Source organism: Trichoderma atroviride, chromosome 4, assembly GCF_020647795.1.
Source record: "Trichoderma atroviride chromosome 4, complete sequence".
In the NCBI taxonomy this organism is placed as follows: Eukaryota; Fungi; Ascomycota; class Sordariomycetes; order Hypocreales; family Hypocreaceae; genus Trichoderma; species Trichoderma atroviride.
In genome coordinates, this window is record NC_089403.1 from 4,608,182 (window position 1) to 4,620,126 (window position 11,945).

At 50.9% G+C, this 11,945-nt stretch overlaps 6 protein-coding genes across 6 annotated transcripts; 3 read left to right on the plus strand and 3 right to left on the minus strand.

Moving 5' to 3' along the window:
- Window positions 1–408: 408 nt before the first annotated feature.
- On the plus strand, window positions 409–1,090 carry TrAtP1_008914 (uncharacterized protein; the record flags this gene model as incomplete). Its single annotated transcript, XM_066114096.1, has 1 exon — window positions 409–1,090. The coding sequence occupies exon 1, from the start codon at window positions 704–706 to the stop codon at window positions 1,088–1,090; it is 387 nt and encodes a 128-aa protein (XP_065970189.1). The 5' UTR covers window positions 409–703.
- Window positions 1,091–1,620: 530 nt separating this feature from the next.
- TrAtP1_008915 (uncharacterized protein) lies at window positions 1,621–2,482 on the plus strand (the record flags this gene model as incomplete). Its single annotated transcript, XM_014087104.2, has 3 exons — window positions 1,621–2,022; window positions 2,133–2,298; window positions 2,376–2,482. 3 exons carry the CDS (start codon window positions 1,621–1,623, stop codon window positions 2,480–2,482), a joined length of 675 nt encoding a protein of 224 aa, XP_013942579.1.
- A 788-nt stretch (window positions 2,483–3,270) lies between these two features.
- TrAtP1_008916 (uncharacterized protein) lies at window positions 3,271–4,944 on the minus strand (the record flags this gene model as incomplete). The annotated part of the gene is made up of 1 exon (XM_066114097.1): window positions 3,271–4,944. The coding sequence occupies one exon, from the start codon at window positions 4,942–4,944 to the stop codon at window positions 3,271–3,273; it is 1,674 nt and encodes a 557-aa protein (XP_065970190.1).
- An 861-nt stretch (window positions 4,945–5,805) lies between these two features.
- Window positions 5,806–7,147, plus strand: TrAtP1_008917 (uncharacterized protein). Its single transcript, XM_014087106.2, has 3 exons — window positions 5,806–6,123; window positions 6,203–6,711; window positions 6,783–7,147. The coding sequence occupies exons 1-3, from the start codon at window positions 6,094–6,096 to the stop codon at window positions 6,931–6,933; spliced, it is 690 nt and encodes a 229-aa protein (XP_013942581.1). The 5' UTR covers window positions 5,806–6,093; the 3' UTR covers window positions 6,934–7,147.
- On the minus strand, window positions 7,148–9,257 carry TrAtP1_008918 (uncharacterized protein). Its single transcript, XM_014087107.2, has 2 exons — window positions 7,927–9,257; window positions 7,148–7,868 (listed from the first exon to the last, which is right to left on the minus strand). Exons 1-2 carry the CDS (start codon window positions 9,112–9,114, stop codon window positions 7,263–7,265), a joined length of 1,794 nt encoding a protein of 597 aa, XP_013942582.2. The 5' UTR covers window positions 9,115–9,257; the 3' UTR covers window positions 7,148–7,262.
- A 1,918-nt stretch (window positions 9,258–11,175) lies between these two features.
- On the minus strand, window positions 11,176–11,679 carry TrAtP1_008919 (uncharacterized protein; the record flags this gene model as incomplete). The annotated part of the gene is made up of 1 exon (XM_066114098.1): window positions 11,176–11,679. The coding sequence occupies one exon, from the start codon at window positions 11,677–11,679 to the stop codon at window positions 11,176–11,178; it is 504 nt and encodes a 167-aa protein (XP_065970191.1).
- Window positions 11,680–11,945: the final 266 nt, after the last annotated feature.

Below are 11,945 nucleotides of genomic sequence, written 5' to 3' on the forward strand. Positions count from 1 at the left end.
ACGCTGCAGCTGCTGTTATGCGGAAAGGAGCCGTGCTCTGCTGGTAAGCTGCCATGACACGGCATTTACACCACCAGGTTCTTCATAGCAAGGGGAATCAGCAGCTTGTCTACAGGACTGCATGTACGTCAAAGCCGTGCGTCCACTCGGCCTACTCCACCTGATTGCCAATTGACGGCTGAGCGCGGTGCCATGGCTGGCTGAGCAAAGCTGGAGCTGCTGCCGTGCTGTGCCACCCCAGTCGCGATCCCGTACAGTGCAGGCTTACCGTGTCGCGCCCACGGGTAGCGAGCAGGTTACGGGGCCTGTATCCCCCCTTATAAGCATAGGCCGTGGCGGAGAGTTTTGCTAAAGCGAAGAGCTGGGCTGAAGATTGCCAAATTCTCACCGGCCTGATGTGGTTTTCTTGTTGCCTAAGAAAAGAGGCGGCAAGAAATCAGGCGACAGCCGAGGCGCTGCCTGAGATGTGAGGCCGCATTCCGTTTGCCTCTCTTTCTCTCTCTTCTTCATCCTCTGAGAAGCGAGATGGAGTCGTTCGTATCGAGGGCGGCGGGCGAGCAAAGGCCGAAAACGGGCATCTTGTCCAGTGGAAGGGGGCTTAGAGCACCTTGATCCGTTTTGCTGTTCACTCGGGCGAGCAACAAGCGATAGGATTCAATTGCTAGTAAAAAAGAAGATGAAGAAATGAAGAAATAAAAGTGAAATGATGCTTCATCTCATGCGGCCTTGCAAAAATATGCTGCGGCGATGTCTAAATACTATCAACCTACTGGGTGCCTGTCAAAATGACAAGAGACGCATTGAACAACACCACGGCAGCGAAATTGCCAACGAAATGATCAGCCCATATTGGAACTGCGCCCAAAAAAACATCCATACCCCCAAAACCGCTTCCAAAACGCCAAGCAAGCCGCCGCCTCTTGTTCGTTTCCAGGTCCCCCCCTCGACGACTCCCCAATCAGGCGACTCGGGGTCCCAATCCGGGCCGCTGATTGGCCACTCGCCCCTGTCGCGCGGCGCTTCTGCTTCACCTTTCATTCCTGAAACACCGCCTGTTCGAAGGACCTCGACCAGAAACCTGCCCGTCTGAAGAGCCAAGCGCCTGGCGAGGGGGGGCAAGAGTTTCGTATAGTCTCTTTTTTTCTAGTTTCAATTTTTCTTCTTGTTTCCTCTCTCTTTCTCTTTTTTTCCCTTTCTTTCTCTTCATGCCTGGTGCGTGACTCTAATCCCATTTTTTCCTTCTTAGTTTCCTTTTTTTTTTTCACTTCTCTTCTTGTAAGGCTACTAGCGACCTCTTGTGTCTGCTTCTCTTTGTAAAAACTGCCGGGCAGTTGAGGTTTCTGATAGCCAATGCATTCGTTCTACTAGTCCATTTTTTTTTTTTTTTCATTTTTTTCGTTTACGATTCTTGTATACCGAGCTTAGGTCTTGGTTACTATATTTTTTTCAAACTTCAGCTTTTTGGGATTTCAAGGAAGAGGTTTTAGACGCCGGTCGTCAAATTCAAGTGACAAATAAAGAAAGAAAATCGAGAGGGAAACGAAAAAGAACCGAAAACTGCAAATTCTTTTTTTTTTATTCGACATATAACTACACCAAAAAAAAAAAAGAGCCTTCAAAATGCCTGACAAAGTCTTCGTCGCCACGGTCATCGCCGACCTCCTCTTCCTCGCCTCCGGCGCCATGGAGCTCGGCTTCTCCATCGCCGCCATGAACCTCAAGGACAAGACGCCCACCGACGGCCAGGACGCCACGCGCCACCTGCTCTACCAGCGCTTCCCCCTCGTCGTGGGCATCGTCAACGCAATCTTCATCCTCGTCACGTTCCTCTTCACCGTGCCGGCCATGGCGCTGGTCAAGCGCAACCTGCTCAAGATCAGCGGCTACATGATTACCGTGTGCGCCGTCTTCACGCTGGCGGTGGGCTTGTACCTCTGGATCATGACGTTGACGTTGAAGGAGACATTTCTGCCGGTTTATGAGGATCAGGATTCGTCGATTCAGTCGTTGGTGCAGGTTTCGGTATGCGAACCCCCCTATTTCTCCCCCTTTTCCCGTATACATATGGGGGGGAAACAAAAACAGCATTAAATGTACAAAATAACACCGTATACTGACCACAAAAAACACAGTTCCAATGCTGCGGCTACCTCAACGCCACAACTCCCGCCTTTGTCACAGACTCTGCCTGTCCCAGCCCTGCCGCGGCCGCTCTGCTGCGCGGATGCTCCACAAACATGGCCAGTTTCGCAAACGCCTTTGTCACTGACCTTTTCACAGCCATCTTTGGCATGGTCGGTACGTATATATATCATTTTCTAGAAAAGAAAAAAAAAAAGAATTGAGAAAAATCGACTAACAGTATCCAAAAAAAGGTATCGATGCTCTCCTGATCCTTGCCATTGCCTGTCTCCTCAAAGAGCGCAAGGAAATCGAGCGCTACTACATCATTGATCAAAAGAGAAACTATGGCGGTTTGTAAGAAGCCAAAAGGGGAGCGTGAAATGAAGAAAAAATGTTAAATTAATGATTTCATCTACATAAAAAAAAAACCACCAAAAGTCACGGTTATTACTACACACATCTCTCAAAAACTCTTTTTTTTTTTCAAGGCTCAAACATCACATCATGTATGAACAGCTTCTTTCTTGTCAAGTTTTTATATCCCATAGCGTTTGCACACAAAGTTTGTTATATAAGTCTTGCTCTACCTAATTCCCAAAAGTAATATTTTTAATATGAACCTTTCTTTCTCTTTTCATCCCTGCTTCTAAGCTCTTTCTTACCCTTAGCATGATAAAATAGAAAATCAGCCACTCCCATGCCAGAATAAAAAATGTTTTGATGCCTAAAAAAAGAACTAGTAAAAATACATATCGTGAGTAATTTAAAACTCGCTAGAACAAAAAAAAGATTCGGGGTAAGGGGAAAAAAAAAAGTATGGATATGAAAAGTGCCTCCTGAATATTCTCCTGCAAATTTGCTTCCCAGCATCTATCGCAATGCAAACCCGCCATGAACAAACTAGATTCCCATCGTGGTATAATATGAAATAAAATGAAATCGAGGACTAAAACAAAGTAGCCGTCTTTAGACTCTCTCAATCTCCAAGAAAAATTCAAGCTGGAGATCAGAATGCCCAAAACACGCCTCCTTTCACGTCAGCTCTCAGTCAATGATTAATAGTCTAAAAGATGTCCCTCTCAAATCGACATCAAATTTATTGTATCCCCTCATTTTCTTCCTCTTCCTCTTCTTCTTTTTGTAGACTCATACATTTGAGTCGTTGGCCCTGCCATCCGAACCTCTTTCCTCTTCCGGGTCATCTCTATAACGTTGACGCGACGGGCTGCTTTCGTTTACTATGCTGGTATCGCCCATAGAAGTACTTCTGTTGTGGCGCCTCAGCCAGTTCAACGAGAGTAAGCCACCAAGGGTATCTGAAAAGGCCGAGTCCCTTCGAAGATTTCGGCGCGCAACCAAACCTGGGAACCCAGTGCTCTTCCTCCGTCGGCGGGCAAACTTTCGAGGAGAGGGATCTGCGCTGGAACTCGGCTGGCCCGTCAAGCTCACGCCACTCATCACCCTCTTTACAGGCGGCAGTAACGGCGTTGATTCGGTTCTCATCGGAAGCGTCATCGAGCGGCGCCGCCCAGCAGGCGTGGTAGGTTCATCTTGGTCTTGTAACTCTCCCCAGATTTCATCTCGCTCCACCCAACCCAAACTCTTCTTGCGCGTCGGTGTCAGAGGAGCGGTATCGCCATGTATGACGGGGAATGTTTGGTATGCCGTAGAAGGCAGCTCGTCTTCAATCTCAGCGGCGGCTTCTGGGCCCATTAGTGATTCTTCCTCACCCTCCGTATCGTCAACGAGCCCAAGACCAGGAGCCAACGAAGACTGACCAACTGCCGGAGCATGCTGCTCGTCACTTAACCGCCAGGATAGGGCCAAGACTCCTGATAGAAGAATGATGGTGCCTACGGTGATGAGGCAGGCGCGAAGTGTTGAGATGAGGCTCGTCTGGTTGAAGTAAATTAAGCCATCCAGGATGGCGATGATGTTGTATACGCAAAAAACAAGAGGATATAAGACGGAAGTGGAAACTAGTTTCAGGCCGCGATGCAAATAGTAAAGCTGGCAGAGAGCTAAAGAAACAAGGCCAAGGACGATTGCCCAAGATTGCCAGCGAAGAAATTGGTTCTTGCCGCCTATTGTCTTGATGAGGAGCTCGACGGCGGATTTCGCAAATAATAAAGAGTGTGCTGAGAGGTCTCCACTGATGACACCGTAGCTTATGCCACGTATTAGGCGGAATTTGGCGTTGTGCGACAAGTTGGAGAGATGAGTGGTCACGTCTGTAACGACAGCCAGCGACACGACAAATAATGCCTGGAGTATCATCCAAACAATAAACGGCTTCCGGGCCAACAACTCCAAAAGCTCATCCAGCTCGTGGGCCGGTGATGGAATGGCTCCAAAGATGGCGATCAAGACTGCTCCAGCGCTGACCAGCAGGGTGCCGCATAGGGACCACCGAGTAAACGGCTCGCTGAGAATGAGCGTCGCGCATATTGAATTGAACACCAGCCCCGCGGCCTGGAGCGTCGAGAGGACGGGCAGCGGCAGCGTCGATATCTGGACGGTGCTCCCTAGGATATTCGCAATGACAAACATGCCCATGCCCACCTGCCACCTCCTTCTCCGATATGGCGGCCGGCGAACATCGTGCGGCCCCTTTTCGTCTTCGAGGATATGTGATTTTCGCTGCAAAGTGAGGCCTATACTTTGAACACTAGTCGAGATCAGGCCAACGAGGATTCCTAGCTGCGTGGTGTTAGCAAGATGCAAGAGCTTCGAAGTGTTCCATCGCCCTGACTCAGGGACTGGTTGCGCGTGCATACAGCGATGCTCCCTCCGGGGGGAGATGTTCCCAATAGGCCCCATTACGCCGTCTCCGGACCTGAGGTCATCCACCGGTAGATATGCTCAATAAGATGCCCGGTCGTCGCATAGGTATAGGTGCTATGTGCTGGGCAGGTTGGATATCGAATATCGAAACAAGGCTGTAAAAGGAAGCTGCAGAGTGTTTCACCCTGATTTCCCTCCCTATTTCTCGTCGTCGATGGGGGGAGAAAAGAAATGTTGATATAGCTTTCGGCCTGCCCGTCGCTTCCGTCGACAGGATGTCACCGAGCGTGTACTGGCAGCTGGACCCCTGGTTCGAGTCGAGCGCACTCTGCGGTATCGTTACAATGTGGTGTACACTCGTGATGGACCGTCGTAGCGGTTGAAGGAGCCAGCCCCCCAAAAACGCGGCAGTGGTCGCAAGTAATTCGTCCGGATAGCGAGACTAAATCAGCTGGGGCCCAACGGGTGAGGCAGCGTGCAGAGAGTTGCGTTGGCGCTCGATAAATCATGCAGAGCCACCTGACGACGTCAAGCGGTATGCGAATGGAGCACCGCGTGCTGAGCTGCAGCAAGAGGTGCATAATACGCTGGGGGGAGAGCTCTGGGCCAGGATGTGGCTGGTGAGGTCATGTGACACTCGTCATCAAACCGAGCTGCTGGGATATTGCTCCTTGTGCTTTTGTCCTAGGTATGCTACAAAAGGGGAAGTTTCATGAAAACCTTTGCCATGCACATACTTCATAGAGGGATAATGAAGAGGAGCCAGACACAAGTACAAAGCCAAGCAATCATGCGATTTCATGTAGGTACTCCGTGATTACAAGTAAATGCAGCCTCCAAAAAGGCTGCCGTTGACAAGGCTGTGGCGGTGCGCCAGTCGCGGCTCCAGAAGTAGGTGCGACGCCGTCCAACGTGCCAATAGCGCTACAGCGCTCTCTTAACCCGCTGTAGCGCTGCTCCACACTTGCATCCAAGCAGCAACATCACAGCTCCGAGATATTACGCTTCATCCCTCACGCATCCAGAGCTTCCACCAGCAAGACTCTCAACCACCCTCCCGCCACATCTTTTCACATCGTTGGGAAGAAGAGGACATAGGCCTATTCGATTCCCTTCCCAGGCCTTGCCATACCGAGTCCCTTTCGCATTGCTTCAACGTCATCATCATCTCCCCGCCTAGCCAAGATGTCGCAACACGCCTTATCCGACCAGCAGGCAGGTTCATCCCAAACCGCTACAGGGCCCCGGATTCGAATACGTAAATGCTAATCAAAGATATCTTTCGGCTATATAGGTCGACAATGAGCTCCGCAAGATGACCGCCTTCATCAAGCAGGAAGCCATGGAAAAGGCCCGCGAGATCGAGATCAAGGCCAACGAGGAGTTCGAGATCGAAAAGTCAAAGCTCGTCCGCCAGGAGACCGACGCCATCGACACCCAGTACGAGAAAAAGTTCAAGCAGGCCACCATGTCCCAGCAAATCACCCGGTCGACCGTCGCCAACAAGACACGGCTCAAGGTGCTCGGTGCCCGGCAGGAGCTGCTCGACAGCATCTTCGACGAGGCCCGGAAGCAGCTCGCCTCGGGGGTTAGCGACAAGGATAAGTACCAGAAGACGCTGACCGGGCTCGTGCTGGAGGGCTTCTACGCCATGAACGAGTCGGAGGTGCAGCTTCAGGCCAAGAAGGCGGACTACGATGCTGTCAAGAAGGCCGTTGAGGAGGCGGCCAAGGAGTACAAGAAGGAGGTTGGCAAGGACGTTTCCGCCACAATTGACGAGTCCAATCCCCTAGATGATTCAACGTACGTTATAGCACCGGTTCACAGATGTTCGCGGGGCATGTTCAAATTACTGACTTGGGTGTTCACTGTAGTGCCGGCGGCATCATCATCCTCGGCGGAAAGGGAAAGATTGACATTGACAACACCCTAGAGGCCCGATTGCAGCTGCTAGAACACGCCGCGGCACCGGCCGTACGAGAGAACCTATTTGGAAAGAACCCCAACCGCAAATATTACGATTAGATTCATTCCAGAAATCACTTGGCAACATATATCTTATTACCTTGATTCGAGAAAGGGGGGGAAGATGAGAGAGTAGAGGGGCCAGCATGTTGAAAGCTCCGAGGCATGCATTTTGTCGACTTAGTCTGTGCTTTTTTTTCTAGCTTAGATGTTGTATCATATGTCATTACAAAGCTAAGTTTCGTTCTTCTAATCAAATACTCAATGAAACAAATCCTCAGGCCCGCGGGCTACCCGATATATGCTCTCCAACGCCATTGTCTCTCAAATCCATCAATGCAATACCAAATAACATCAATTACAAGAAATGCTCCTGATTTCTTCTTTCTTCAATCGCTCTCTGCTTGCGGCTTGGGTATCTTTTTGAAAAACTTGGCCATGTACTCCTGCTGCTTGGGCAGAGACGCGAGGTCCTCCTGGCCCGGAATATCAAAAATGCTCTGCTTTGCCTTTTTACGTGTCCGAACGGTATTGGAGAGGCGTTGCTGGACCCATTCGACAACGCTTTTCGCTTCGGTGCGCGTAATCTTCATGCCCGAATCGTTAATCTTGCGCCAAATCTCTCTGAGCTTTGTGGCGAGCTCGTCGACATCTTGATTAAACTTCTGATTATCTTCTGGGTTGTTTGACTCTGGCGGCGATCCATCATCAACCGCGATATCTAGAATGATAATCATGGCTTTGAGTTCCGCAAAGTCGGTTTGCGAGGTAATATTGAAATCATCCTCGCCAAGACGATCAATGATGCTTCTAACTGTAAATACCGTTTCAGGAGATTGGCGACCTAGGCTGGGGTCGTTGAACAAGAATGAAATTGCAAGTCTTCTCCGGACTTCATGTGTCCTGACGTTGCGAATAGATAGGCATTGCAGAGCATTCGCCCTAATATGCTGAATCTTGACTGTGGCGTGCAAAATTGAGCATGCGTCAACACACTGGGCAGATTAGCACTTGTGAAGCAGGCTTAAAGATGCTGGAAAGAGGGCTACTTACAAATGAATCCCATAATGAGCGGGGGATTGCATTAGTTAGCTTTTCAATTGCCTCTTCGTATGCCGCCAATAAGTCGATGTTGTAGATCAAAAGCTTATCCATAGACATTCGGAGCAGAATCTGGGATGCATAGATGGCAGATTCTGTTGACAAGTGGTCGGAGACCTCGGATAAAAGAACCAAGAATGACTCCAGACATGACCAGTCACGATCCTGATATGGCTCCTGGTTCAATTTTGAGACGGCAATCTCAGAATCCCGAGTTTTGATCTCGTCGGTAGCTCCAAGTCGAAGAAAAAGGTCTTCCAATCGACCAGGGGTCAGCATCCTATCCACTTGATCGTGACAACTGCTGATGATGATGCAGTATTCACGTCTGATAAGGGAAGACCTCTGGATACATAGCTCATCCAAGATCCACTCAAATAGAGAATCCGGCAAGCCACCTTTCTTCGCCAAGATGTTTTGCGGAATGCCAGAGGTGAGGTTTCGTTCTCTAGCCGCTTGATTGCCCTGGGTTAACAAGCTCCAAGGCGAGCCTCGAGGGAGTTTTGGGACAGGCGAGCTCGGGAGGACTCTGTAGTCTTTCTTGAAGAAGCAGTATTGAGGCTGGGACTGTATCGGCTCCGCTCTTTGCACAGCCCTGAGCACTTTGTGTGCATCTTGCCCGCTCTTTTCTTTGACGATATCAGTAAAAGCAAGGTCAAAGGCCTCTCCTCGTGGTGGTGACGAAGGCTCATCCGCAGATGCTTTTGCTCTCACGGAGCTTGCATTGATGGCATTATCCCGGCGTGCATCCTTGGCTAGGGCTTTGAGATCAAACTTGTGTTTGGGCTTATACGGGGACAAATAAGGCCCTGTTGCCGTCCTCTTGGCCTTTGGAGTAGAAAACAAAGTATGGTTTGCTGGGGGCGTGTGGCCGGGCCGTTCTCGCCCTAGAAGAGCTGATAGATCTTCCAGAGAGTCATCCGAGAATTCTTCATCGCCAGCTTCCTCATCAGAGGCACCGATTTCCAGGGGAGCGGTCTTCTTCGCAACGGGCGTAGCCTTGTAGCTGAGCGGCGATGACGGCGCCGGTGGAGACGTATCTCTGAACGATAGCGTTGAGGTCTGGGACGATGGCCTATGCGGAGAGGATGGCTGGAAATACGACAGGATGCTCTTATTCCCCTTTGGTTTTCCAGGCATGGCTGTCCTGTTGCCGCACCTTGTCGGCGATGCCTATCCCCTGATGCTGTTCTTATTGTTGTGGCGCCTGATAGCTGGCAATCCTTTGGGCGCTGCGCTGGGTGAGATGCCCTAGAGTGAGGTTTGTCGTGAAAGAGCAGGTCCCCACCAGCCAATTAGCGCCCAGCTGTTGGTGTTTCATGGCGCAGCATCCTGGCTTACCTGATCGCCGGGTGTGGCGCAGGCGACGGCCGATCTGGACAGGGTACTTGTGTACTTGTGTTCTTCCCTTTGAGCTCAGCATTCGTTCGCCCAAAAGGACCCGAGCCATTGACGATCGCCATGTGACTGATCCTTGGGAGATCTACAAGATCTGCACCGTATTCTTCTCTTATCCTGCTGGGTGCGAGACAAATTCAATTGACAGCATCCTCTGCCAAGAGCTTTGCTGACATGGCGGACGGTGGCATTAGGCTTTGCAGCCGAGCCTGGTAAAATGCACAATCAGACGGACAGCGGACGAATTCAAGAAACCCATATTACGACCACACTACTCCCAGGCAATGTTCCACGCCTCAAGCTCGAACCTTGTTGGAACGCCAGTCATCACCCGCAAAGTTCTTTTCTAAGCCTCCAAAGAGTACGTACATCTTTATATTTTAATTTGTCTTTCGAGTGGCAAAAAATAGCAGATACAGGGTAACAGGCGAGCGGCTACACGGCCGTGTTTCAGCTCAACTCGGAGCATGGCAATCCGTTGGTTGACTCTGGAGGATCGGTATGCCTTGTCCGTTAATCTCCTTTCGGGCTCCGTAATGCGACGCCGTGCCTGGAGGATCTCTGGCCATGCCGCAACGTGAGACGCCGCTTGTAGGGCTATGCCCCCCTAACACAAACCTTGGACGGGGAATGAAGTGTGTGTTAGCAACGACGCGCGATTGCTGACGCCCGAACCCGAAATGCTAATATAGCACCGAGTATATACCACTAGCTGCCGAGTCTTGAGCCATGGCACAAAGGATTGGAGGAGGCGGCCAGTGCCACGCGCCAAACAAGACAAACGTGTCTCGTTCTTAGACAAGCACGCAAGTGAAAGAGGCTGGATGTGCATGAGGAACATCCCGCAGCCCCAGCCTCAGTTAGGCTTTGAGCAGTGGGGAGAGGTAATGGTACAAGCACCGTCAAAAGTTATGTCTCACATATTTCCTACCACGCAAAAACATGCCCTGCGGAGTACACCAGCTCCGGAGTCCACCATTTGCGAGATCTGATATCCCGGCGAAAGGGGTGGAGGCTCATTTCGAAACACCTCTCTGCGCCCCTATGCCAAGTAATTGCCAACTATGGAGTGTACACGTACAGTATACGGGCCAAGCTTCGACAAGCTTTCTCTCGTCTGGGCTTGGCAGGGAGTATACGATGGGTAGAGATTCAATAAAGCAAGCAAGCAGGAGAGAAAGTCACAAACCCGGCTCGTCTCCCCTTTCGTAGCCAAGGCAGTGGTAGGCAGCGGCCAGATCTGCGCCTAGGCAGCTCATGCTATCCCTGAATTCTTGGGCTGGGCCTTATTTCGGCTACGTACTCTGGCGGAGAAGACCTCTGCGCCGGTAGGACGAGATGTGATAGGATAGCTCAGGACAGTTTCCGGTAACCGGCCACTTGGAAGAACGCGAGTACCGACCAGGAACAGAAAGCAACGACGACGACGGGACTGGGAAGATGACTTAAGTCCGCAGCATATTAATTGCGATGCATCGGGAATATAGTTGTGCTGGCAGCAGTCCTGCAGGCCAGGATCATGAGCAATATATTTCCAGACTCCGAAATTGACACCAGCAGTTTGTTAGCACGAGCAGGCTTGGCTCAAGGCCAAGCATTGACGCTAAAAGTCGTAGTACGGAGTACTGGCACCACTGCAAGTTCAACTGCTGGGTCAGTCGCAGAGGAGTGACTTGCATTGCTCAAACCCCTGGCTAAAGCAATGGCTCGCCGTGGAACCCACCCCTGAAAGGACCCTCTTGGCGCCATCGCCAAATTTCCCTTCCGTACGAATCAGGTCGGCACGAAGCGGACGAGCCAGGTTCAGCTTGGCGGGCGAAGAGGGCTCTCGAAGGAGCGGAGCGCAAATGCTTGGCTCTGGCTGCTGGAGGGGTTCGTCCCTGAGGAGGCTGATGCTATACACGATGCATGTGAGTCGAGCCATTGAGGAGCTTTGGATGCAGAGCGGCCGCGGCTTTTTAGAAAGGGGGTTCTCGGCGCATGGCTACCAATAGCTTTTGAGGCCTTGTTCAGGCGAGATCCCGTGTTGCGACTTTTATGTGCTAATGTAGAACACTTGCTGCCAACCTGCGTTCGCGTGAGCGCTTTCCTGAGAGCTGTAGATTGATGGTGTTGCCGAAGGTAGGCACATGTAGATAATTTCCCAACCTGGCAGTGGCCGATGGAGAATGCGGCGCTTGGCATGGTCGAAACAAGCATTCCATGGATTCCATGGGACGCAAGATGCGTGGCCTTGGCTTGGTGAGAATGTTTGGAATCGGCATCAATTACAGATGCCCACGTGCAAGCAGCATTGTTCAACTGCATCTATTTGTGGTATTGATATCAAAGCCGACTAAAAAGCATGCCGTGCACGCGACGAATACAGCTCCAGTAGATACGAGTACCTTATTTACAAAGTGCTAGTGAGAGTGTTCGCGGCCCCTCCAAAACTAAACCAGGGTCCTCTATTACGCGCGGACTATTGCGAGGCCCATCTCCAGCGGCACTCGTTCGTATCGTATCGTGATAGACCAGGGCCACGACAGGCAATTTGCTGGCGCAGGTGAAGACTCGCCCTGAGCCAGTCGCAG